This window comes from Macrobrachium rosenbergii, chromosome 10 (genome assembly GCF_040412425.1).
Source record: "Macrobrachium rosenbergii isolate ZJJX-2024 chromosome 10, ASM4041242v1, whole genome shotgun sequence".
Taxonomy (NCBI): Eukaryota; Metazoa; Arthropoda; class Malacostraca; order Decapoda; family Palaemonidae; genus Macrobrachium; species Macrobrachium rosenbergii.
In genome coordinates, this window is record NC_089750.1 from 67,787,604 (window position 1) to 67,815,487 (window position 27,884).

A 27,884-nucleotide genomic window follows, 5' to 3' on the forward strand; every position below is an offset into this window, starting at 1 on the left:
TAGTCGAAGCTAGGCCGTCTGCGTTAACGGGAGCGCGCCAGGTTTCATTACTGTAAAAGGACTTCGGCCAATAGTTGGAGCTACCTTACAGATATCAAAGTCACGTGACTGCCAACACCAGAAGGCGATCACATTATTTTGTATGTATTACTGACGCTGACTTGCTCCTACTGCATCTTTAGTGTGTGTGAAGACTTTGAAGTCTTCCACAACGTTAAATATTGTAATCGCACAACAACAGTGGCTGCTGCAGGTGACTGACGTTCGCCGATTCTTAACCACCACCATGACTGCCGATGTTTCTGAGCTGGAAAACTTGAAAGGTGGTAAGCACGAGCTTCTTACTTTTATGTTAGTGTATGTCTCTCCTTGTCTTAAAGCCACGGTACTTGATATTCAAGATATCATTTGACAGTCAAGATATTATTTCTGTAACATCAAAATGAATGGTAATGAAGGTAAGTTTAAAGTCTGCGATACCTGTTGCTATGGGGAGATGAACCTCACATTTTTTAGGACTAATGGCCAGTGGAATGGACATCCTTATACCCTTTTCTAGCCCAGGGCATAGGAAAATATACTAGCGGTAAGGAGTCAAACCTCCAATCCACATTTTCCAAAGAAATTAGCTTCCGCTGTGATAATAAACCTATATTTATTTTTTCCTCCCTTGTAAGAGAATAAAGCATGTAAGCATTAACAGTACTTTTCAATTATTTTGTATTATGATTTTGCATTTCCAAGGCGATATCCTTCTTCATTACCCTGTGAAGCATGGAATGAGACCGTATCATCCACATAAATTCAAGTCACAATTTGTAACGGAAATGACTGCGTCAGTTACAAAACTCGCAAAGGGAAAGTCCAGGAATCTTAATCGTTATCATTATTATCACTTGGATGTCAGTGATACGTCCTTTTATTTCTTTATGTAAACTCTTCTCAGACTGATTTCGTTGACCGTTCTTGCTTTGACGCCATTTTTTAAACTAAATCAATCAGTCTAATATACAGTGAAATAATTTAGTGTACTGTGCCCCTTCGCCAAAGTTGAAGTTTCATATTTTAAAAATCACTTGACCAATTTTCCCGTTCAGTTCATTTTGTTAGATTAAATTTTTACGTTGAGACTAGCTGTAACATGTTTTATTGCTAATGTTTTCACTTCTACGTCTAGTAAATTACTTCAGTTTTCTCATTCTCCTCCGCTTCCCTAACCAAGAAAAAGGATGAATGGGACACAGGAAAATAAAAAAAAAAATTCTGAGGGAAAAAAAAGACAGATGCCATACAAAATTATCCCAGAAGTGAACTGGATGTAGGAAATCTACCGTACAATCCTCACGTAAAAAGGTAGTCAGTATAGTTTAGAATGTTGCATCTTATACCTGAATAGAATATGAATCATTGTTATGAGATTATCAAGCGCACCGATGATAAATAAAATGTTTACAGCTAGTAACAGAAACGACGCGTAGGCTACCCTGTTCACAGATTCATCGTAAAGACGAAGATGGGTCAGTTCACGGCCTCTAGGGCGACGTATGCGAGAAAAAAGTAGGCCAAGGGATTGAAAATGGATCGGTGGCTCCGAAGTTGTAACGCCAGATCACCTTGTTAAATTCTCCCATCCACGTCCGTCCACACCTTAAAGTATTACTATCACTCATAATTAGGATATTGCTTCAATAACACGATTAAGTGGCTTAATACACTATTGGTCATTGACCATTAAATGAGAACGTAGATATACTGATGGCAACTGATTTTTAAACAAAACAAAGAAACCAAACAATTAAACAAATTAAAGCTTTAAAAAAAGTAACTAAAACTACTTTTTCTTGGCTCTCTATACCAGTACGATAGGCTGATATAGCGACCTCTCTGCTTTTGGTGTTAGGCTTACAACGCCGGCAGAATAAAACTGGGCAGCAGACATCCTTGAAAGTAGGTATTTGATGAATGTCATACTTTTTTATATGCAGGATCCCCACAATTTAGTTGCTAGACATTACTATAGCTCGTTCAGTCTGACAGTTGCCAAGTCGTGGTTTTTCTCGGTGTGATAAGCCCTCTGACCGTTTTTTATTGTTTTTTTTTTTATCATTATGTTGGGACATCTCTTCCCTTATCAGTGTTTTCGTACAGCAAACATATTTTCTTCATGTACAACTTAAAAAATAATAATAATTCCTGCAGTCGTCCAGACTATTATCATTTCGTTATTTTACTAGAGCAAAATACTAAGACGATTTGTAAACCGTTAAAGGATTTTCGAGACACATAAACGGGTTCGAGTTCTGAACTTGAATGCAGCTTGTGGCAACGACGTACTAAAGTATCCAGTCGATGTTTGAGCTGTTTACTTATTTGTGGCTCATCATTTTTATTCTTTCTTTATCGTGTGGTCTGCTACAGTAGACTGTGAACTTACTTTTTCACTTTTCCTTTCGTTGAGTAAGTAATTCTCAAGTGTAAAAGGGGTAGGGGCTTCATTTTTTAACCGAGAGATGGACGAGGGAAAAAAATCTGCTCTAAACCCAAACTAAAAATATAAAATATAACATGAAACAAGCAATTCAAGACCTAAGCAAATTTACAGAGAGGATTCCATTATCTAAAATCACTTTTCCTTACGTCTGTATTCTAAAATTCAGTTATCTTTACCCCTACGGCTTTTTCCTTTACTCTTGTGCAGTATTTGCAAAGATTTGGAGCTTTCAAATCCGTACTGAAAGATTTTGCAATCGAGCGTTTCTAACAGTTCTTTATGAAATTTACACCGTTAGGGAAAAATAAGAAAGGTTAAGGGCCCTATAATTCGATTTGGCTATAGCTTTTTTATTTGGTTGCTAAACATAAAAGTCAATTGAATAAAAAAATAAATAGATAATAAGGAAGGAAGGAATATAAGATTTAGGCCAAAGGCCAAGCGCTGGGACCTATGAGGTCATTCAGCACTGAGAGGAAAATTGAGAGTAAAGGAGGTTTGAAAGGTGTAACAGGAGAACTTTGCAGTCGCGCTATTAAACAATTGTTGAAAGAGGGTGGAAAGTAAGATGGAAGAAAGAGAATATGAACGGAGGTATAGTAAGAGGAATGAAAGGGGATACAGCTAGGGGCCGAGGGGACGCTGCAAAGAACATTAAGTGTTGCCTACAGTGCACCGCGTGAGGTGCACTGAAGGCACTACCCCCTACTGGATAAATAAATAATAAATATCCGGGGATTTCATATTTACCTTATTTTTGTCGAATGAAACCAGTTTTCCGAGTTAATTTGACGTCTTCTTATAATATACTTCAAATAATGCGAAGTAATGTACTTGTCATATAATACACAATCACAAGACACCTCAACCTAATGAATGGGCTGTCACCATCAGTGATGAAAAGTACGACCTGCCACTAAAATTTTTATTGACGCGTAGGCCTATCCCTTCTAGGCCTAATATCGCCGTTGTTATTTGTCTTCCCTTCGATTGTAATTCCTAAGAAAAGAAATGTTGAGTAGGCAATGGTCGGAAAAAGAAAAGAAACGACTCTCCCTCTCTCTCCATGATAAAACGGAATGGGACATACTGTATATATATATATATATATATATATATATATATATATATATATATATATATATATATATTTATGTGTGTGTGTCGATATATGTGTGGTCAAATTCTTAATACGACCCAATCAGTCTCGGAAAAATGGCGTTGGTTCACAAATATTCCTCCGCAAGTAAATAGTAAACTTGAACATAAGCAGAAGCGAAGAAAATGAAAAGTAAGAAGATTCCTAATAAAAATAAAAGGTCGCAAGATTAAAATGAAAATGTTCTCCCCGGGTACGAGGCGGGAAGAAGCGCCAGGAGCACCAGTTATACAAGCTTTGTGGCAATAGTCCGAGTATTATGTAAGCACGTTCCGCTCACTCTCTCTCTAACGAGGAAATGAAAGAAGTAGGGCAAAGAAATGATACAGGAATATAAAATCTGTGACACTGATTTGTGAACCTCATCGGTCTATTTTGTTCCTTATTTTACCCCGGAGAACTTGATGTAAACACGGTGATCGGAATTACAGTCTAATCCCGAGAGAGCACTGAGCTGTTTATCTCGATCTCTCTTCCTGGATTTAAAAATCTCTTGTTCCAATACCTCTCCCAGGCCATCTATCCAACACAACTCTCTTCTTCTTCCTCCCGCCCTAAATCCAAGCTCTTCTGAATTATATTAACCTCATAAATCTATCGTCTTCCGTTAGTTCTAGTTATTTACGTAATTTTAATACTTTCCCATTGTTTATCCGTCGTAACTTTCATGCGCTTGTTTCACCTCCTTATCAGACTCGCAACATCGCATTCGTAACATCCTCTCCAACAATAACGAGCCTTTATTTTAACTGTTTTCTTGTAGTAAGCAGCAGGCAAAGGTCATTACTGCAACATTTTCTATTTTTCTAAGATACACATCAACTTTTTTTGTAACCTTTATTTTAGCAACCTAGATTTTCCATTGTCCTTTATTTCAAGACGTTCCTGACTATTATAGCCCCAGGTATGTCTTCTCTCCCATATACCACTTGCCTTTGCATTTCAAAGTTATTCTCATAAAACAGAAGTATATATTGGCATATAAATATACAGATAAGCCCATACTTGCAGCTCAATGGGAGTGGTAGCAAGAGTGTTGGCTAGAGGCGATTCTTCGTTTAAATTTAAGCCCCAACCCCTTATAAAGGCATCAGATCATGCAACCCCCAAGGCCCCAACCAACACCCTCCTTGTTAGTGCTTTGAACAGCTTCGGTATTTGGAAGTTGGCTGTACGTTTTAAGCAGGTGAATGACGTTGTCTAGCATAAAACAAGTCTGTTCTCTCTTTACGAACCGTTCTAATTGTTACTTTCACTTCTCTGCTGTTACTAAGTTACCCTAGTACTATTCCTTCTTGCAGCACAAAAATCCAACATTCGCCACTACAGTTGCTGCCAAATGCACGACATTCATTGCTTCTCGGTGTCATTTAGAGCAAGCGTAAAGTAATAATGCAAACTGCGAAATCAAAATATTTGAATTCTTTGCGCTTTGCGACTGGGTCTAAAGGCGTGATGGGGATTGATTAGAATGACTTCGAGCCTTAAAATTTACAACTGTTCTAGGCTCACCTAAACTAATGAGAAAGTGCAGATTACGTTATCAATTCGTAAATTCGGAAGCTTCAAGCAAACAGAAGAACATTTTTTCATATCTAGCGGGTTTTTTTCTACGTAAATTTGAGAGGGAGAAAACGTAGAAAAATATTTATTTATTGGTCATTCAATTTCAAGATGTTGATTACTATAAAGGAATTTTCTAGATGATTCATTTTTATAAATTTGCTAACATTTCGTGGGCACCAGGTCGCTCTCTCTCCCGCTCTCTATAGACAAGACTTCTCTTGTTTTCTAACTGTTAATGAAATCGTTCCCTCTCTCTCTCTCTCTCTTTAAACACAAAGTTGTTCCCTCTGTTTCTCTGCGTAGAAGGAACCGGTCATTATGTAAGTAGCATCGACGGACCTTTTTTATAAAATCCTGTTTTTTTTTTTGTTTCTTGCCTGAGCATTACTTACATAATAGTAAAAATCAATAAGCGTTGCCTGAGGAGTTATGTTTTGTATATGTGTACATAAATATATGTATATACATAATATATTATATATATACAGGTATAAATAGACATTATATATATATATATATATATATATATATATAATATATATATATATATATATATATATATATATATATATATATATATATATATATATATATATATATATATATATCCGTATACACTTAAATGATGTACCATCAAACCACGTACACTGTTCACTGTATCTGAAGATGAAACAAGTTCGAGATCGCTTCAAGTAATAAACCTCTGGGGAATATTAAAAGCCGAGTAATTCCACAAGAAAATCCATAAGACAACCTCATTGTATGGAATGGAATGGGAGATAGAATTTAGGCCAAAGGCCAAGCACTGGGACCTATGAGGTCATTCAGAGGTGAAAGGGATATTGAGGAGAAGGGTTGAAAGGTGTAACTGGAGGAAAAACCTCGCAGTTGCGCTGTGAGACAACTGATATGGTGGAAAGAAAGATGTAAGAAAGGGAATATGAACGGCGGTACAGTAAAAGAAATGAAAGGGGTTGGAGCTAAGGGCCGAAGGGGAGCTGCAAAGAACCTTAAGTAATAAGCCTACGGTGCACTACATGAGGTGTACTGACAGCACTACCCCCTTACGGGAAAGGTTGTTGCGTGAGGACAAAGGATTTTCTCCCATATAAGACTAAATTAGACTTATTTTTTTTTAAATTCAGTAATATCTTAAGGTTGTAAGTTAGTCTGTACCACGCAAAAGTTAACTAACTGAGTAGACGTTACGTGTAACTATCAGCTTACAAAGCATCTACCGAACTCAAATGTTGTTAATATATTCAACAAACAACACTGAGGGTGTTCCTAGACCAGTTTTTTTTTATTGTTTTTCTTTACCGCAAATTCGAACTGGTTTCATCTGGTTACGAACTTGCGGTACAGCGATCAATGTACCTGGTTAGATGGTTCATTATTTGTGTGTGTGTGGTCTCGTGTATATGTATATATGTGTGTGTATATGTATGTAATATATATATATATGTATATATCTATACGTACATACATACATATAATATATATATATATATATATATATATATATATATAATATATATATATATATATATATATATATATATATATATATATATATATATATTTATATATTTAACTCACTTGCTCCCTAAGCTCTCTCTCTCTCTCTCTCTCTCTCTCTCTCTCTCTCTCTCTCTCTCTCTCTCTCTCTCTCACCATGATAAAAACGAACATGGAACGCATTTTTAAGTACTCATTTAGTGCAGGAGCGTTACTATCGAGTTGCCGCGTTCTAACTTTGAGATAAGTATATTTGGCTGATGCCAAAAATAGTTCCCCGTGACTAGACACTAAATTTGTTTGCATGATTAAGTTCAGCCGGCAGAGAGGACTGACACCGTTTTAAGCTGGGAATTAACAGTTATCCGAGTCTCAATTGGGTGACAAACTCCTTGACGGGAAATAATAATTTGGATCATGGGTAACAGTGTGTTGTTTTTTTTATGTATAATAAAACTCAGTTTTTTCGTAACTGACAGGTTAAGTTTACTGTAACATCCAAAGCACAGAATCATTGCAACATAAGCCGGAAAAATAAAAATTTTGGTTACAGTATAAAAGTTTTGTTACACTAGGATCAGCCGGTACGGGATGCTGGATTAACTTCAGAAATAGATGGGCTGTTCTTTGTACTAAATCACTGTCGAAATTATAGTTGGACATAGAAATGGCCCACCGCTTCTATGATCAAGAGGCCGTGCTATCAGCAGGACAGGTTAATCTAACAAAAACAAATATGCTTGCTTGTTGAATTCTGAATACAAACATGTAAGTAAATAAGTAAACCACAAACACGCCTCGTTCTGCGCTTTTCAGAAATATAAAGGACTGAGAATTAATCAGTAGTTATGGGTTTGTGATATATTCATTCGGAATATGATAATGGCAGGAGAAAGCCAAGGGCGTTTACCCCAATAAGAGTCTGCGATGTCAGTTTAATGGTTTTCAAAGATTTAACTCCCTTCAGGAAATCGGCAAAAAGTGACAGCAATATTCATGACACGAGAAACTTCCATTATCTGAACTTTGGCTATCAATTATCACAGTAGTTACCGTTCGTTACTTTGATAATTTGGTTTTAACTACGAAGATAATCATGAAGTATACTACGATGTTTTCATGCATTATAAACGACAAATGCAAGAGCATCAGAGTGCCGAATCATGCTACATCTTAGCCCAGGCACCGACTGGTCTGAGGACATATGCCACCTTACAAGGCTTGACCCCGAAAGAATTGTGAATAACTCCTAGGTGGCCTTTTCCTCGGTCTCGCTTGCTTGCTTGCATGCGACTGAGAAAGTGGCGTGCTAATACCCGTTTCATATCCTAATTTCTAATCGTATATCCTCCCACAAATGCAACTGTTGCTTGCACCATCGACAACACCGGAGTCATGATAACGAATCATAATGAAATCAGTTAGACGCGAATAAAACAAATGAGTCACAATACGAGAATGTCAATACATGTATTGTGCTTCAGTATGTCATTTGCATCAACGGAAAAAGACCTGTATCATAATTTTCACTTAATTCTGATTCATGGCGGCTATTTATCTGACGCCCTGTCCCAACTCGTCAGTTTCTAGACCCTGCTAAGGATAGTACGACCATTTCAGTAAAGGAATGAATGAATATAGGACTTAGGCCAAAGGCCAAGCGCTGGGACTATGAGGCCATTCAGCTCTGAAAGGTAAATTGAGGGTTGAAAGGTGTAACAGGAGGAAAACCTCGCAGTTGCACTATGAAACAATTGTTAGGAGAGGGTGGATAGCATGATGGAAGAAAGAGAATTTGAATGGAGGTACAGTAAAAGGAATGAGAGGAATTGCATCTAGGGGCCGAAGGAACGCAGCAAAGTACCTTAATTAAATGCCTACAGTGCACCGCGTGAGGACTCGCCCACAAAAAGGAGACGACCACGTGCAATAATAGAGTGATCTTTAGAACATCAAATTTATTTACACTTAGTATTCATATATTAATTTTTTTTTCAGCAAAGTACTCCCGCAGTGAGGTAGTACCGTCAGTGCATCTCATGCGGTGCACTGAAGGCATTACTTAAGGGTCTTTGCAGCGTCCCTTCGGCCCCTAGCTGCGACCCCTCTCATTCCTTTCACCGTACTGCCGTTCATATTCTCATTCTTCCATCTTACTTTCCACCCTCTCCTTACAATTGATTCCTAGTGCAAGTGCGGGGTTTTCCTCCTGTTACACCTTTCAAACCTTTCTACTCGCAATTTCCGTTTCAGTGCTGAATGACACCATAGGTCCCAGCGCTAGGCCTATGGTCTAAATTCTATATTCTATTCTATTCAGCAAAGTGCTGCCTCTCACTCTTCCTTGGCAACGCACCTTGCTTAGCAGCAAGAGACTGACCTTTGCGGAGTTTAAACAATGGATAGTGGACGCTCTCCATTCGCTGGGACCTTTCTAATGTTAAATTCAAAGGAATTTTGCTGGAACGCCGAGCACCCAAATATCACACTGAAAAAAAAAAAATTATCGACTCACTGGGAAGTTTGCTTATTGCTGTTCCTTGCGGCGACGACGAGGGGTATACATGTGTATATATAATGTATATACATATATAATATATATATATATATGTATATAAATATTTGATATATATATACATATATGTATATATATACAGGTCTAAATACATGTTATGACTTTGTGCATTTTTGTTACTTATGTCAATGTTCTTAGTTTACCTAAATAAGATCAATTATATCAGTATATATATAAATGTGTGGGTGCACATATGTGTGCGCGCGCGCGCCCTTTCTTCGATTGAATTATTCCAACTAGCTGCTGTGCCATGGAACTGTAAAAGTAAGTCGTTACCAGATTAATCCGGTTTCGTCAGAGAGGCCAAGCAAGACCGGCCGGGAAATAAATATCACCAGACAGAGATTTGCATATAAAGATTAAGTGAATAATTGATCTGTTTACGCAACTGGCGTCGCAGACATTGCTTTTCCACTCACAAATTATAATGCGGACTTACACGGAGTTGAGGCAAATTTTATTTTATTTATTTGATTTTTTTTAAACATTTTCTGTCCAAGAATGCTTTTAAGACACATTGAATCAACTAGTGGTTAAACTGGTTTTTCCTTTTACCGGGTTTTTCCTAAATAAATTTGTGACGTCTGAGAGGACATACCCGCGTTATTATTCTTGGTAAAGCAGGGAATTCCAGGGAAAAATTCATTTCGTTATGAATTCCAGACTCGTGTGTTTGTGTGCGTGCGTGTGTGTTTGTCCATGCTTTACTGATTTCCGAGAATTCAATTCCATCTTGTTAAATCTATGTATAATATATGACGCCTAGCACTAAAGCCACATCACGTTCCACAAAGGAATTGTCAGTTATAGTGCTTGGAATGTCGGCGTTGGTAATGCTTTGAACAAACAATGATCTTTTCATTTTAGCGTAATATTTTTAACTTACCCTATTTTCTCTTCATATTATTTTACCTTATTTTCTCATAACATAATTGTGTCTGGCCATTTCTTGAGAATTATTCCTATAATAATTAGCTTTTTATAGATATCTTTATATTAATTCTTATATTACGTTCATGTGGAATAAAGTAAGGTAACATGAGAGAGATCCTGTAATTATTTGAAATTTGTACTTTGTATTTAAATTTGGTTCGTGCCATTTATCCATTTATTGAAAGATTCAGTACAAATGTTTACCATTGGCAATAAATCCTTGTAGTCTTTACTGCAATATTTGTTGACAGATGGCACGATAAAGAGAGAGAGAGAGAAAGGAGCTTAATATCAAATCAAACGCGCACGGAAAATCACTGATGAAACGAACGTAAAATACATGAGAGAGAGAGAGAGAGAGAGATTAATATCAAACGCGTACGGAAAATCATTGCTAAAATGAACGCAAAATACGAGAGAGAGAGAGAGAGAGAGAGAGAGAGAGAGAGAGAGAGAGAGAGAGAAAGCTTAATATCAAACGCGCACGGAAAATCACTGATTAAATGAACGTAAAATAAGAGAGAGAGAGATAAATTCCGCATTTTACAAAATCAACGATTTATTCTTCTCCCCTTTAACTTATTTTCACACACAATCTTGATTACAAAATGCATACTGTGATCAACATCTGCCAAGCAGCTGGTGAATCATTTCTCCGCGATTCGATGACGTCACTCCATGACAGCGTTCGCTGACTCGACAGAAATTGACAACCAACGAGTTTCTCCAGTTTTCTTTGTTGTTTATGATCGCCTGATTCTTTAATTCAGTTTTTTATGATGCATCAATAAATTCTAATTGATATTTCGTTCGTCTCTATTTTTGCATTACAGTTTTACGAAAATTCTTAAGCCTAGTCCTACAGTCAACAACATAACTTCCAATGTCGATGAACATATTCTCAGCGACGTCATTTTACAAAAACTAAACACACGAACCTATCAAATATCTTCGCCCGTAGGGAGTTAGCGCCGTCAGTGGACCTCATGCGGTGCACTGTAGGCATTACTTGAGCTTCTTTGCAGCGTCCCTTCGGCCCCTAGCTGCAACCTCTTTTATTCCTTTTACTATACCTCCGTTCATATTCTCTTTCTCCCATCTTACTTTCCACCCTCTCCTAACAACTGATCCATAGTACAACTGCGAGGCTTTCCTCCTGTTACACCTTTCAAACCTTTTATTGTCAATTTCCGTTTCAGCGCTGAATGACGTCACAGGTCCCAGCTCTTGGCCTACATTCTGTATTTTCCTTAAATATCTTTCCCATACATTATAGGCCTAATAATTTTGCTTCCGCTTTCTCTAGGTAACGGCCACGTCTGCAAAGTCAACAGCTACGATGAACCTCCGGGTGAGAGACGAAGAAGGCTTTTGAAGCAAGTAAGGTCCCTCTTTTACACTGTGCCTTCTTATCCTACGAATACTGAGAGCAAGCACGAAAACCTGTCCTGTGTATATATATATATATATATATATATATATATATATATATATATATATATATATATATATATATATATATATATATATATATATATATATATATATATATATATATATATATATATATATATATATATATACATACACATACTTATTTTAGATATGTCTGTGTATATATAATAAATAAATATATATATATATATATATATATATATATATATATATATATATATATATATATGTGTGTGTAAATATATACATCATATATATACATATTTATGTATGTATATAATGGCATTTTTGTCTGGTTCCTCATGGACTTTGTAAATTATGGAAAAAAAAAAAAAACAATTCATGAAGAGATTTTTCTCTCCCCGCAATCCGCTCTAATTCATTTTCCTCTCAACAGGTGGCGCTGGTGGGCCTCGTGTCCCTCGGCTACTTCTGTTTGGGCACGACGCTAACCTGGCCCTCTCCGGCCCTGTCGGACATCGACGTCAACAATGCCACTCTTCTGGGGACGGAGATCTCGTTCTCTTCAGCTGAGAAGGATATGACAGGTGAATCCTAAAGACCTGTAAGACCTTTCACAGATAAGATGCGTTCGCTTGAAAAGTCATAATATTTAGAGATAACCTGCGTCCACTTGACAGGTCACATTATTTAGAGATAAGTTGCGTCCTCTTGACAGGTCATATAATTTAGAGATAAGTTGCGTCCACTCGACAAGTCACATTATCTAGAGATGAGCTGCGTCCACTTGACAGGTCAAGTATTTAGAGATAAACTGCGTCCACTTGACAGGTCACATTATTTAGAGATAACTTGCGTCCACTTGACAGGTCACATTATTTAGAGATGTTTTATTCCCTTGACAGGTCATAATATTTAGAGATAAGTTGCATCAACTTGACGGGTCAAATTTATTTAGAGATAAGTTGCGTCAACTTGACAGGTCATATTATTTAGAGATAAGACAGTTCATATTATTTAGAGATCAGCTGCGTCCCCTTAACAGGTCTTATTATTTAGAGATAAGTTGCGTCCACTTGAGAGGTCACATTATTTAGAGATAAGATACGTCCTCTTGACAGGTCACATTATTTAAAGTTGCGTCCACTTGACAGGTCACATTATTCAGAGATAAGCTGCTTCCACCTGAGAGGTCACATTATTTAGAGATAAGACAGGTCATATTGTTTAGAGATAAGTTGCATCCACTTGACAGGTCACATTATTGAGAGATGAGCTGCGTTCATTTGACAGGTCGTATTATTTAGAGATAATTTGCGTCCACTTGACAAGTTACATTATTTTGAGATTAGCTGCGGGAGTGCGTCCACTTGACAGGTCACATTATTTAGAGATAAGCTGCGTCCGTTTGACAGGTCACATTATTTTGAGGTAAGTCGCGTCCACTTGACAGGTCGTATTGTTTAGATAAGTTGCGTCCACTTGACAGGTCACATTATTGAGAGATGAGCTGCGTTCATTTGACAGGTCATATTGTTTAGAGGTAATTTGCGTCCACTTGACAGGTCATAAAATTTGGAGATACACTGCGTCCACTTGACAGGTCACATTATTTAGAGATAAGCTGCATCTACTTGACAGGTCACATTATTTAGAGATAAGCTGCGTCCACCTGACAGGTCATAAAATTGTGGGATAAGCTGCATCCACTTAACAGGTCATAAAATCTAGAAATAAGCTGCGTCCACTTGACAGGTCATAAAATCTAGAAATAACCTGCGTCCACTTGACAGGTCACATTGTTTAGAGATAAGCTGCGTCCACTTGACAGGTCACATTATTTAGAGATAAGCTGCGTCCACTTGACAGGTCATAAAATTTATAGATTAACTGCGTCCACTTCACAGGTCACATTATTTAGAGGTAAGCTGCGTCCACTTGAAAAGTCACATTATTTAGAGATAAGCTGCGTCCACATGACAGGTCATAAAATTTAGAGATTAACTGCGTCCACTTGACAGGTCATATTATTTAGAGATAAGTTGCGTCCACTTGAAAAGTCACATTATTTAGAGATAAGATGTGTCCTCTTGACAGGTCATATAATTTCAAATAGTCAGGGACTCATGATATGGCTTTTTCATTTTCTGTCTTGGCCAACTATTGATGTTGTTTGTCATATGGAAGACAAATAAGAAGAAACTCGCAAAATTATATTTACTACAAAGAATCTAAACTGAACTACCCTTTAATTCTAAGAAGCTCTGATGTTTTAACATGAACCAATATATCCCAGCTTTACAGTAAATATTTTTTCTTTTTTTTAATTCAATGTTTCTGATCTTTTCTTAAATAATTATATGGCCTTAGCATATAGTTAAATATACACTTACATATCCGTTATACACATATAAGTATACAGATGTATATATGTTTACATATATATATATATATATATATATATATATATATATGTATGCATATACAAATATGTATATATTACATATATCCATAAACACAATTTGAAAGCCAAAAGATACACTGACAGACAGAGAGAGAGAGGCCTCCATACGCCAGGATAGATTACCATTATGAAGCCGACATAAGAACAAAGGAAGAGGCACACGAACCACACCTCCAGTTTCATTACTCTGCAAGATCGAGATGGAAGAGGCAGCAAGAAGAGGCGAAAGCAAAAACACACAATAAACAGGATCTCAGAGCCGCACTCACGTGTGGCTCCGCGTGGCTCATTCTCTAGGCCGCACGGGGTGAGAGAGTTGGATGACAGCTTTTGAGACCTTACCCACCCCCCCATCCCCCAAGGAAAAAAGGGGGGAGGGTTGTGTTAAGGGGCAGCGTTGGTTTGGTCAAAAGCAAGACAATAATAACTTCACGCGTTGCACTAGTATCTTAGTTCCTTGAATCAGGAGTGCGGTTGAATCTGGTTAAAATTGTTCTCATAATTTTCAGACTCGAAAATTCAGAATACTGGACCGTTCACGCACAGAGAGACAGCTAAAATGTTCTGAAAGTTTATAGACTTGAAAATTCAGACTACTGGACCGTTTATGCTCATTGAGTTAAACTGTTCTCAAAACTTTCAGACTCGAAAATCAGAATGCTGGACCTTTCATGCACAGAGAGTTAAACTGTTCTCATAATTTTCAGCCTCGAAAATTCCGAATACTGGACTGTTCATGCACAGAGAGATAGTAATAAATGTTCTGACAGTTTATAGACTTGAAATTTCAGAATACTGGACCGTTCATGCACATTGAGTTAAACTGTTCTCAAAATTTTCAGACTCGAAAATTCAGAATACTGGACTGTTTCATGCACAGAGACAGTAATAAATGTTCTGACAGTTTATAGACTCGAAAATTCAAATACTGGACCGTTCATGCTCATTGAGTAAACTGTTCTCAAAATTTTCAGACTCGAAAATCAGAATGCTGGACCGTTCATGAACAGAGAGTTAAACTGTTCTCAAAATTTTCAGACTCGAAAATTCAGAATCCTGGGCCGTTCACGCACAGAGAGACACTTAAAATGTTCAGATTGTTTATAGACTTGAAAATTCAGAAGACCGGACCGTTCATGCACAGACAGACAGGGTCTGTTGACTCTAGTTAAACTGCTCTAATGATTCACAGACTTAAAAATTCAGAAGGCTGGACCGTTCATGCACAGAAAGACATTCCTTGCCCTGGTTGCTCCGGTTCCAGAAATTAGATTGACCTGTATTGTGATTAAGGTGAAGAGCGAATGACCTAGGGCACACGTGACAGGTAGAATTTAGGTAGTTCTAGATGCATTCCAGAATTAGTTTGCTCTCTGTCTCACTAGCAAAGGGACTTGTATGAAGAAGTTTTTGTGTAAAAGTAAGGTCCATTTAAAACGAACACAAATATGAAACGAACTGTGGCTTCCACTTTTTCTTAAGACATGTCTGGCATAAACCCAAACCCGTGATGAATATTGAAAGTCAACATTAAATCGTATCTAATACTGAGAGGACACACTTGGTTCTATCTTTAAAGGAAGCCTGGTCTACCTGGGCACCCTGTTCGGCGCCTGGTTCTCCGGATGGATGGTCAGCTCCATCGGGCGCTACAGATCGCTGCAGATCTCCGTTATTCCATACCTTCTGGGATGGATCCTGACCGCCCTAGGGCATAATGTGGCACTAATTCTCACTGGAAGGTACGTCGTACTTTGTTGGTTATTTATTTTCAGTTTTTTTTATGTCTTCTTAAGTTATACTTTTTTAAAGTGTTTTGAGTCTCTCTCTGTACTCTTTTTCTTTTTTACTGTTATATTTTCTCTTTACGTATATTTTTGGGGTTTTTTGGTAATTTGCAACGTCCATGAGAAAACAAAAATGTCATCACGTGTATATACATATACACACACACACACACACATATATATATATATATATATATATATATATATATATATATATATATATATATATATATGTATATATATGTGTTTATATATATAAATATATATATATGCATATATATATATATATATATATATATATATATATATATATACATATACAAGATATATGCATATAAACATACTTCCAAAAGACCGTTCAGAGAAGCAGGAAATTTCCGCAGCATCAACCTCTTCACATACCTGCGCAGAGCGGGCTACAAAATAGACCTACCAACCGGTTGGAAGGAGGCGTGTGCAAACGCCACTTCCTTGATTAAACCAAAGCAAAAAAAAAAAAAAGTATACCTGCGGCGTAGTCCTCTCTTGGTAAACAAATACAGGTTTGGCAGGATCAGGCTGGCAAGCGGGTGGCCTGATGCTCATTTGTTATTTGGCCATGTCCTTGGAGACCACAAGTCTCCACTCGTGCTGAATTTCGAGAGCAACCACCTTAGGACACACTGGCAACTAGTTCTTGTTTTTGTCTGGTTGTTATTTTCCTGTTGGGCAAAAAAAAAAAAACTGTCACTCCTCGTCTTGTCTTTTGGTTTGATTGGCAAATTGAACTGAATTGATTTGAATATAGAAATTAGGCCATAGGCCACGCACTGGTATTTATGAGGTCATCCAGCGCTGAGAGGGAGATTGACAGTAAAAGGTTTGAAAAGGTGTAACAGGAGGAAATCCTTGCAGTTGCACTATGAATCAATTGTTAGGAGGGGGTGGAAAGTAAGATGGAAGAAAGAGAATATGAAAAGAGGTAAAGTAAAAGGAACGAAAGGGGTTGCAGCTAGGGGCCGAAAGGATCCTGCAAAATACCTTAAGTAATGTCTGATCGATTGGCAAATGCTTGCAGGGGCCTTCCGAGAATGGAATTCGACTTTACCAGAAACGTATTTTTTTTTATTAGGGCATGCACGTCTGAAACAGCAAGGAGAACTGGTCTTAAACAAGTCTTTTAGAAATGCGCACAATATGCCCCTGTTCATTATGAGTTGGCATACCAAGCAATAAACGCTTGCAAAAAAGCTTTTTCCTTCCAAACATTGCTACCAAATCTATGGGTCCCCTATCCTTCTCTTTCCTATTGTTGATAAATATAATATAAAGTTACTTATATGCCAGACTAACAAGCTGTAATAATATTGACCTAGCCTATGTTTAATATCTTCCAGGTTCGTGATAGGATTAGCTGGAGGCGTAACTTCCATAGCCGGCTACGCCTACGTGGTGGAACTTTCCGACACCAAAATCCGCGGAATGATGGCAACGCTCCCGACCATGGGCATCGTACTCGGCAACCTATATACCGTTTCCTTCGGGTACATCGTGAAATGGCAACACCTGACGTTCGTCTGCCTGTTGCCGCTGGCGGCCTTTGCCCTCCTGACGTTCCTGCTGCCCGAATCCCCCTCGTTCCTCGTGATCAACGGCCGCAGACAGGCGGCCATAGTAATCCTGAGGAAGCTCAGAGGCGAATACGCCGACGTCGAAGGCGAAGTTGCCGAACTCGAGAGACGCAACGCCGCCGTCGCCAAGGACCAGAACGGCGGGTGGAAGGTGCTGCTGAAGAAGGAGGTTCTGAAGCGGGTTCTCGTCGTGTCCACGCTGTTCTTCATGATGCAGTTCTGCGGCAACTTCGTCCTCATGATCCACACGACGAGGATCCTGCAGGCTGCCGGGGCGCCCATCGACCCGGACGCCGTCACGGCCATCGCTGGGGCGCTCAGGGTAGCGGGGACGCTGGCGGCCATCTTCCTCCTGGATATCATCGGGCGAAGGTACTCGCTCGTCATCTCGCACGCCGTGAATGCCGGGGCTCTGGCGGTTTTGGGCGCTTACGTTTACCTGGCGGAGAATGCCGGCCCTGAGGAGCACATTTATGAGACGTGAGTACTGGAATATATCTTAGCGATCGTCTTTACCGAGAGATGCTTTATTTTTCTTCGAAATCATAAGTCGAATCAAGCGCAGAAAAAAAATTCCTGGATACAGTATGCATATGTATATATTTGTAAATTGAAACATTTGGAATGGTCCCCCAAAACAATTCATTCAGTGAGTGTTATAATACCCAATTACATTTATTCCTACCTTAATGTAAAAATTTACACAAAAGATGGGCGTTTTCATTCACAGGAAGCCTTTTTTATTGATGTCATTACGTTTGAATCGAAATAAAAAAAAGCTCCATTTCACGAACATGCCTACAATTATTAAAGTTTCTGAAGCCTCCTTGTTTAATTGTCTAATCTCATTAAGGGATAGCATTGAAAAGCTAGTCATATAATCAAAACTTAATTCGAGTATTTAACACTGCATGTTCATAAAATTTGCAAAACGAAACTTGACAAAAATAAATCATGAATAAAGAGGGTCGAAAATACACCATAATATGCAGTTAACTTCTAAACCAACCGATGTTTACGAGAGCAATTCATGCAATAAAGAAACAGTAAAATGAACGATTTTCAAAGGTCTCGATTGAAATTCTGCTATAACGTAATGGACACTTGAAACTAATTATGTAGTATTAACACAGTTGGCAGCGTTTTATTTTAAAGTGTTAACACTACATAATTTGTTTCAAGTGTCCATTAGGTTATAGCAGAATTTCAGTCGAGACCTTTCAAAATCGTTCATTTTACTGCTTCCTTACTGCATGAAATGCACTCGTAAACATCGGTTTGTTTAGAAACTAATAGCATATTATGACATATTAATATTTGATGTTATATTTTATAATTTTATTCTTTTTGCCCAGACACCCTCGTACATTCATTCCTATAAATGACGATATCATTATTCATTCCTCTAACCCGGTCATCTTGATCCACAAAATTATTGCATATCATGCAACGGTTCCATCTGTAAATGGTGTGTAATTACTTCAAATGAATAAATGGTACGTAATTATCTTTATGAATTCGAGTGCTCTTACGTGTATCATTCTGCTTGCTCACAGGTGTAATTGTGTCCGGAAATACGCATATAAAAGTATTAAGCTCTCAATGACGTTTCGACAGTTTTTTAAAGGATGAGAACACTAACTGGAAGGCACGTGAATAATAATAATAATAATAATAATAATAATAATAATAATAATAATAATAATAATAATAATATTATTATTATTATTATTACCTATAGAAGTCTACTTTTCACTAGTTAAGACGCAGTTTCCATCATTTTATAATTTTTCTAAAAATCGCAGTCTGGTGTTCTTATAATTTTTTGTGTCATGATTTTATCACGAAGTTATTTACTCCTAATTTATGGGATATCTTGGTGGCTCTTTACCTAACAGTTATAATTTCCAATGCCTTTTTCATTTTGCAATAGTATGATCAAGTGACGTTGTACCAGTAAGTTAAAACTTCCTTGTTCATTTTGCAACGATTGTACGTTATTCATGTGCTCCAATATTATATTGCCAAAAATTTAGATCTTTTCTGAATTACGTCACATTGAACACTCACCACAATGTGATTTCCCCAGGGAATGGTAAAGGTTTCAAGCACTATTTTACCTTATAAAACTACATCATTAAGTTTTTCCCCCAAGGCTAATTCAACAATAAATTTAACAACATTAGAATCCGATATCACCCTAAAAATATCACCTCAAATTTTCTTAATATTTTTTATTCCATAAGCGAATTCTCACGAGACGTAAGCCTGTTTTTTGTCACTACTTTGGCGGAAAGATAATTTCCCCCGTTTGACTTTTCAGTAAATATAATTTTCCTTTCAGCCTCTCTTGGGTACCCACCGTCTGCCTGACAGTCAGTCTGTTCATCTGTGACATTGGCGTGCATCCCGTGCCCTATATTCTCTCATCGGAATATTTCTCCACCAGTATTCGATCACAGGTAAATATCAATTTCTTATTTTGCTTCATTAGATTGTCTGGTCAGTGTTGTGGAAATGTGGCCTCTGGTGTGGAAGTTTTGGTGCACAAGATGATCATGCGCAGAAGTGTCGTCTTCATTTTACGGTCTGCCACACCAAGTGTGGAAAAAATTTCCACACTCTTTTTAGGGGTTTATTGTGGTAAGATATATTAGTTTCTTATATGATTCATTGGCGTATATTCTCAGTCATTTACATATTTATGTTCTGTTCATATAATACTGACTGAATAAAGAGCCATCAAAGAATGGTTGTTTACGCCGAATCATGAAGCAGCAGAAGTCGATCAAGCGATGTCTTGATTGACACGTCGAATGCAGACGACAACAGAGTGACAGCTTTAGGTTCCATCTAATTTAGGTAATTTAAATCTATTTAAAATTGTTTTAATAAATGTAACAAGTGACTGTGATTAAGTTAACAAGGGAAGTTTATGGGAAATGATCTTTAAACTGTGAAGGAAAGCATATATCGTTTTAAGTACGTTAGATTTTACTGATGGTTGAATGAATTTAAAATTTAGGCGAGCGTGGAAGTCACTGGTGTGGAAATGTGGCAACACTGTGTCTGGGTGTTGAGGACCTGTGGCATTTTGCACTTGGAGATTCTCCCCCGTAAGAGGGTAGTCCCGTCAGTGCACCTCACGCGGTGCACTGTGGGCATTATCCAAGGTTCTTTGCAGCGTCCCCTCAGCCCCTAGCTGCAACCTCTTTCATTCTTTTTACTGTACCTCCGTTTATATTCTCTTTCTTCCATCTTATTTTCCTAACAATTGTTTCACAGTGCAACTGCGAGGTTTTCCTCTTGTTACGCCTTTGAAACCTTTTTACTGTCAATTTCTCTTTCAGCGCTGAATGATCTCATAGGTCCCTGCACTTGGTCTTTGACCTAAATTTTCTATTCCATTTCATTCCATTCCTTGCAGACTCGCGTCGAAACTAAATAACTGTTGCGGTTGTATTTGTTAAGAACTATAACAGGGAAATGACCATTTTGTCACTTGCACCTTATCTGTTTGTTGACTGGGAGTATAATATAGCCTTTTGAATCCTATGTCTAAAATTAATATTGTTTTTGTTACGAGGGGCATATAACAGGTAAATATCGTATATTTCACTTTATAAGCTGTTTGTTTACTGTGGTACCGTTTGCCATTAAAACGCTCCTCATCATGAACTTTTGTTGTTGCTGTTTGTTATTTTCAAGAACGCAACCTTTTCATAAACAGACAGCAAAAACTATTACCACATTAAAACACAAACATCACTAGCCAAAACAGTCATTAGATACTGTTACGGAAGAACATCATTAACCAAAATAATCCCTAGCTACTATTACGGAAGAACATCACTAACCAAAACAATCCCGAGCTACTATTACGGAAGAGCATCACTAACCAAAACATTCCCTAACTACTGTTATAGAACATAACTAAATATCCCTAGCCACTGGAACATAACTAAATATCCCTAGCCACTGTTATGGAAGAACATCACTAACCAAAACAAACCCTAGCTACTATTACGGAAGAGCATCACTAACCAAAACAATCCCTAGCTACTGTTATGGAAGAACATCACTAACCAAAACAATCCCTAGCCACTGTTATGGAAGAACATCACTAACCAAAACAATCCCTAGCTACTATTACGGAAGAGCATCACTAACTAAAACAATCCCTAACTACTGTTATAGAACATAACTAACCAAAATATCCCTAGCCACTGTTCTGGAAGAACATGACTAACCAAAACAATCCCTAGCTACTGTTAAGGAAGAACATCACTAACCAAAACATCCCTGCCTATTGCTATAGAAGCAGCAGCAACGAACACACACACACACATCACAGAAGCTCCCGCGGGGGAGAAAAGCAAGCAAGCAAGCAAGCATTCCTTTAATAAAGCAAGGAGGGGAAAGAAAACTTCGACCGCGCATGAATTCCTAACGAAACGACTGAAGTTCGTATCTTTAATGGCACCATCCGTTTCAAGTTGGGGAAGATTGATAGAATCAAGGCGTCGAGAAGTTTTGGGTCAGAAACGTCGTTAAATTCCACAGTCGCCTCCGGGCATCCGACGCTGTTCGGGCGCCTGTACGGGCGGAGCAGTGGTTCGAATGTCTCTCTCGTTTTACTTTACAGAATGTAGGGAAATGGTTCAAATTTTTACAGTTGCTCATAATTAAATTCAACATTGGGCGAATGTCTCCCTCGATTTTACTCAACATATAATGAAAAATAACATTCAGATAGAGGGAGTTTCATGTAAGTTCATTTACGTCTGGAGTGCTTTGTTATAATACCTGCCTCCCGCCCCCACCCCTTTAGCAACGGAAATAAATGGCAAAATCATTCGAAGTACAGAAGAAATGTTTTGTTAATTCATTATCCAACCGCCCCCCACCCCACCCTCCAACCCGTCACGGTAATAAATTACAAAATCATTCGTTGCACAAAAAAATAACGAATTACTGAATTTCAATACAGATTTCAATTTCCAATATCTTCTAAAATTATATCCGTACAAAAAAGAAAGAAATTAACGCATTACTGCATTTCAATACTGAGAGTAGCTATCAGCATCTTGTAACATTTCGGTTGGACTGCTGCGTCCTGTAACGTAACCTAGACTAGCATGGCGTTCCTCCGGTTATGTCATAATACCTAAAACACTCATAAATTAACTTACCCGACTCTAACCACCATCGTCATCTGATTGGCCACTGTATTCTTATAAATATAATTTAATTTTCCTGACCGAAGAAACTTTGATAACGCAAGTACTACACAGTTCCACTGGTAAACACAGACTGAGGACACCTTGAAAAATATGGTCCGACAAAATCAAGAATCCCGAAGGCCTGCGACAGTAACAGCACCCAGCACTCCAGCAGACGAACATGAAAGGGATCGTATGATTGGTCAAGTAACTGAAACGTTGACAAAACAGTAGAGTGAAATGCAACTTGAAATTTATACCGTAATAAATATGGCGACGTGTGTAAACGAAGATGTGTATTAGTGTATCTGCCAAATGACTTGGTAACTATGCGTGTGCAGAGGATATCACATAGACGAGTTGTTGCAATTACTGAGGCAGGAAACAAACTGTTTTGAAATATGGCGTCTTCTATTCAGTGTGGAAAATGGGTACTAATGCTCATTACTTTCAAAGGCATTATAGAAACTACATGACTTCAAGGTGTCAGTTTTTTGCCTTCAATGTAGCTATGCCTAGATGGGAGTGTCACACTCAGAATATAATAAAACTGCCACCCAGTGACAGACTTTAAATTAGTCTTCAGCAAGAGCTTCTCCTTTGGTTACTAACTAACAAAGAGGTTCCTCCCTACTAGACGCCTCATATTTATATTTTGTCAGAACATAATGAAACTACTCTCCTTAAATACAGTTTAAACTGGTCTTCATCAACAACTTCACATTTGGTTTCTTCCCGTTGAAGAAAGAATCCTTACCAGATGCCTCATCTCCATGCAGTGTTTCAGAAATAACTGAAAAATTTTCTTATTTATTTTAATTTTCAGGCCTCCTCATTGTGCATCTCTGCAGGCACCATCTTCTCCTTCCTGGCTCTTCAGCTGTACAGCCCAATGCAGGAACTGCTGACGCAGGCAGGGTTGTACATGGTCTACGCCTTCGTCAGCGTCGTGGGCGTCGCCTTCTCGTTCTACGCAGTTACAGAGACGAAGGGCAAGCATGTCGGATAGACTTCAAACTCAGCTTTCGAAAGACAGGGAGATAAGAGAACGAAAGATAAAGAATACACAAAAGGGAAATACTGACCTCGTGTTCTTCTCATATGAATGTCATTCTTGTATCCTTGGAGAACGGTTTTCCTGTAATTCTAGTTTGGATTCATACGTGTTCTATTCTTTGCAGTTTTTTATGGCTCCCGTTACTATATCTACAAGACGTGTGTGCGCTCCTTACCATGATTTGCTCAAGGTTTGATCTTTCTCTTTTGCTTTTAGACAATTTTTGTTTCAATCCGTGTACCTCTTTCTTGTCATTCAAAAAACGCTCATTTTACACCTTTTTTATTATTTGGTATTAAATTGGGAGTTGACTGCCTGCAGAATATATGTTTCACAGTTCAAGATGAAGCGTAAGTGAAACATATATTTCTCTTCCTTTTTTTCTTTTGTCTAAGTGACACGTAAGCCTGGTTATACGTAAAGCAACTGATCGATGTTTTTGTATTTCGTTCGTATAGATCCAATGCGAATTACTCACTTCCCATTTCTAGTAACTTTGTTTAATTTGGATGTGATGCATAGGACCAAAAGAAAGAAAATTATATTCATGAGATTTGTTATTGAGCTGCCTATCATTGGCATTTCATTGGAAAAAAAAATCATAAAGTGGATTATCTGTAAGTGATTTTTGGGGCACCTTTTCAGCTCATATAAAGACATTTTAGCGCTCAGTTCTTCCCTCTGAGCATCGCTGTATTAGCCAATTTTTGGGGTGATATCTGAAGGGGGGTTTTCTCTCTACCCAAGTATCGGTTGAAAGGACTTGTTCTACCTAATCGTGCTGTGACTTGTGTCTACCTAAATAGTTGTTAAGTCATAACTACAGTTGTTAAGTCATAACTACAGCTGTACAAAGTGCTCAAGTCATAACTACTGATGCACAAAGTGCCCGGACTTCAATGTCCTTCGAATAACACTTCTCGCATTCACAAAAACACAGACTTTATCTGGTTCCATTTGCGCAACGGGTACAATTCTGTTTAATTCTCTACACAACGTTTACGGTGAGTTGTCCTGGATAGCTGTTAGGTCTAGCTACAACACTAGATGAAAACCAAATGTTCTAAACGAAAGGTAAAAATGAATCACATCTGTACCATGGTAATGATAAATCAAGGCTTATTCTTGATTACGAGAGGAATGGTAATTTTATTAAATATCTCTTTTTCAATTTGCGTAGTATTTTTGAAATTTTCCAGGAAGGACACGCCTTCGCAATTATCCGTTTATTAATCTCTGACATGAGAATCTTCATTGCATGCATATGACTCACATACTGTAAGATTATCTCGTATACTTTATCATATGTATTTCACATATTTGTATATATGGACATATACATATTTATATGTGCACATGCGTCGGTAAAGGTCTGTTAAGACTTATGTATTAAGTGAATCAGCAAAGTATTTGGCAGAAAGTTCACTAAATAAAATTTTAAATACGAGCAGATTTTACTTTGCAAATATATATTTAATATAAGGTGCTACTGTACTTTGATATCAGTAATATTCTTTGTATATTTTCTACTGAACTTCAGATAAAAACAGCCCAGTATCACAGAATTCTACAAAGAAGTACTTGTATGAAAGACTTTGGAAATTATTTGTTTCAGCATTACAGAATTTGATTTTAGAACAATTCCAGAGCCAATGATTCTGTACAAATAGAAAGCGGTCACGTTGTTTTATGTGGAAATATATTTTTGGTGTGGAATATATTCAGTTGAATTTTTTTTTATATGTTCGGTTTTCGAATTAAATTTTTACAATTATTTTAAAATATGAAATGAATTTAATTTCAAGTTACAGAATTTTGTACGGAAATATTTTGCCACAGAATTTTGAAAAAAGGAAAATCATTTGGCTGACATGTTGTCAATGCTTTTGCACCGCACTATATCTGCTGAACATATATTCAGGTTTTTGAATTCGGAGTGAAAAATTGTTTTAGGAAATCGAATGCACTTGAAATTTATGAGTGAGAATTTAACGTAAAAACTACTAGCTTATATTCTTTTACTGTATGTTTATTGTTAACTGACGGGAGGCTGAAGGTGAGTGGAGAATTGTGAAAGAGAAAGCACAGAGTTGGAGGCAATGATGATGATGATGATGATTATTCTTTTCTGAGCCTAGGACTTGACAAAAAAGTTTAATAACAAATTAGTGATTCGTAAATACTAGTCTTAGATTTTACAATTGAAGTGAAAACATTTTTGTGGCACGAAACGACAGGACATCCAAAATCAAAATACTTTCATAACAGGCGCTTTGAGTAAACCTATTTCCATCGCTTATTATTTTCAGGGAAACTTTTTGTATAAAAGTTTTTCAATAAAAAATTATAGTCAAGAGTTATTCATTTCCTTCCTCCTCATGTATCTCCAAAGGGACTTGTGATGGACCTAACCTAACCTATACTGTGGCGACTGGTCCTAACCTAATGTATCCTGTGGTGCTGTTCCTAACATTACTTATCCTGTGGTACCTGGTCTTAATCTAATCTATTGTGTGGTTATTGGTCCTAACCTAACTTATCCTGTGGCGTCTGGTCCAAAACTAACCTATCCTATGGTGCTCGGCCTAAATTAACTTATCCTGTGGGACCTAGTCCAAAACTAACCTATCCTATGGCGCTTGGTCCTAAACTAACTTATCATGTGGGGCCTGGTCTTGATCTAACCTATCCTTTGGTGCCTAGTCCTAACCTTACCCATCCTGTGGGACCTGATCATAACCTTACCCATCCTTTGGTGCCTGGTCCTAACCTAACCTATCCTGTAGTGACTGGTCCTAGCCTTACCTATCCTGTGGCACCTGGTCATAACCTAACCTCTCCTAGGTTGGCTTTGTTGTCCTATGTAGCCTTTTCTTAGGATAACCTTTCCTAACCTAACCCATCCCAGGATGCCGTGTTCCAGCCTAACCTGTTTCTAGGACGCTGAGACCCTAAGCCCCAAGTATTTGCCATAATTATAAATCAATGATTACCAAAGTGTAAAATGATTTTCCTTCCACATGTTGCTTGGTGACTTACTATGTTCTGACAGATTTCTGCTTTCTGGAAAGTTTAAAAGTACTCATTATGGTTTTACATCCTTTTTGGGAAATCGCCATTGTGACAAGTTCCCATATTAACAGACTGGTGTGCCTAATGGCGCAATTTTCTCCAAAATGGTCAGAAAATGATGTAGTTATTTCTACTCGCCTGTTTACCCCATGGTTTTTCTCTTTGCTCCATGGGAAAACTGGAATTATTATTGGGATAAATTCATACCTGTTTACCAACAACAGAGGTAAATAACAAGAAACTAAAATATACGCAAAGAAACAAAGGTTATTTTTCGGAAGACTCCAGCCACCTCCCACATTACAACTTATATTTTTCTTGGATAAAACTCATCAAAACGAAAAATTTCTTATCAATACATGACCTTTGCAAATGCTTAATAACAGAGAAAAATAATTAATCAAATTACGACTTATAAGGTAACACAGTACCGGCGCCCCCCTCCCCCCTCCATAGCTAACACGGCAAAATTGTAACCAGTAAACACCCCTAGGTTACGTCACGTTGGTATTTTCAGGTTCTTTTAGTGCCCTGTCATTTCCTAGCCATTTTTGAATGAAAAACCCAAAATGGTTTTTCATGCAAAAATGGCTAACTGAAACCTTCCGAAATGGCTGGCTGGAGTTTTCCGAAAAATTACCGAAACAAAGAACTTATCAGGTCTTCTGGGTGGATTAATTTCTTATCTGAATGGCGGAACGTGTGAGAATGCTCTCATTCTTATTAAGAAGAAACGATGATATCTATCCAGCGATTAAACCTCACCCTATTCCCCCTTCTCTTGTCCATTTTGACCATAGGACCCTTGGTTGCCCTACATTTTTGGGAAAAAATTCTGCCATTTTTGGCTGCATTGTATTAAGGACTGCAAATCTACCCTAATTAGCATATGTTGCGTGTCAAGCAGACTCACTGAAAATATCTCAAACACAGGACCGAATAGGCAGATACCTGAAACTGTTTCCTGGCACTCTTGATGGATGAAGACCAATATCTAATGATGGGCCATGACTT

The 27,884-nt window shown here is 37.8% G+C and overlaps 1 protein-coding gene across 2 annotated transcripts; it reads left to right on the forward strand.

Moving 5' to 3' along the window:
* On the forward strand, positions 1-26,152 carry LOC136842777 (facilitated trehalose transporter Tret1-like). 2 transcript variants are annotated; one of them, XM_067110603.1, is made up of 7 exons: positions 1-326; positions 11,549-11,622; positions 12,095-12,245; positions 15,702-15,864; positions 17,286-17,999; positions 19,864-19,981; positions 23,568-26,152. In XM_067110603.1, the coding sequence occupies exons 1-7, from the start codon at positions 287-289 to the stop codon at positions 23,748-23,750; spliced, it is 1,443 nt and encodes a 480-aa protein (XP_066966704.1). In that variant the 5' UTR covers positions 1-286; the 3' UTR covers positions 23,751-26,152. The 2 variants fall into 2 exon arrangements, with proteins under 2 accessions (XP_066966704.1, XP_066966705.1); XM_067110604.1 differs by having other exon boundaries at positions 2-323.
* The last annotated feature ends 1,732 nt before the right edge of the window (positions 26,153-27,884 follow it).

Excerpts from the sequence above, each read along its gene's own strand:
- LOC136842777 (XM_067110603.1), top strand. The coding sequence starts at position 287 with ATGACTGCCGATGTTTCTGAGCTGGAAAACTTGAAAGGTG. Across the intron at positions 327-11,548 it reads GCTGGAAAACTTGAAAGGTG|GTAACGGCCACGTCTGCAAA; the intron begins GTAAGCACGAGC and ends CGCTTTCTCTAG. Across the intron at positions 11,623-12,094 it reads GAAGAAGGCTTTTGAAGCAA|GTGGCGCTGGTGGGCCTCGT; the intron begins GTAAGGTCCCTC and ends TCCTCTCAACAG.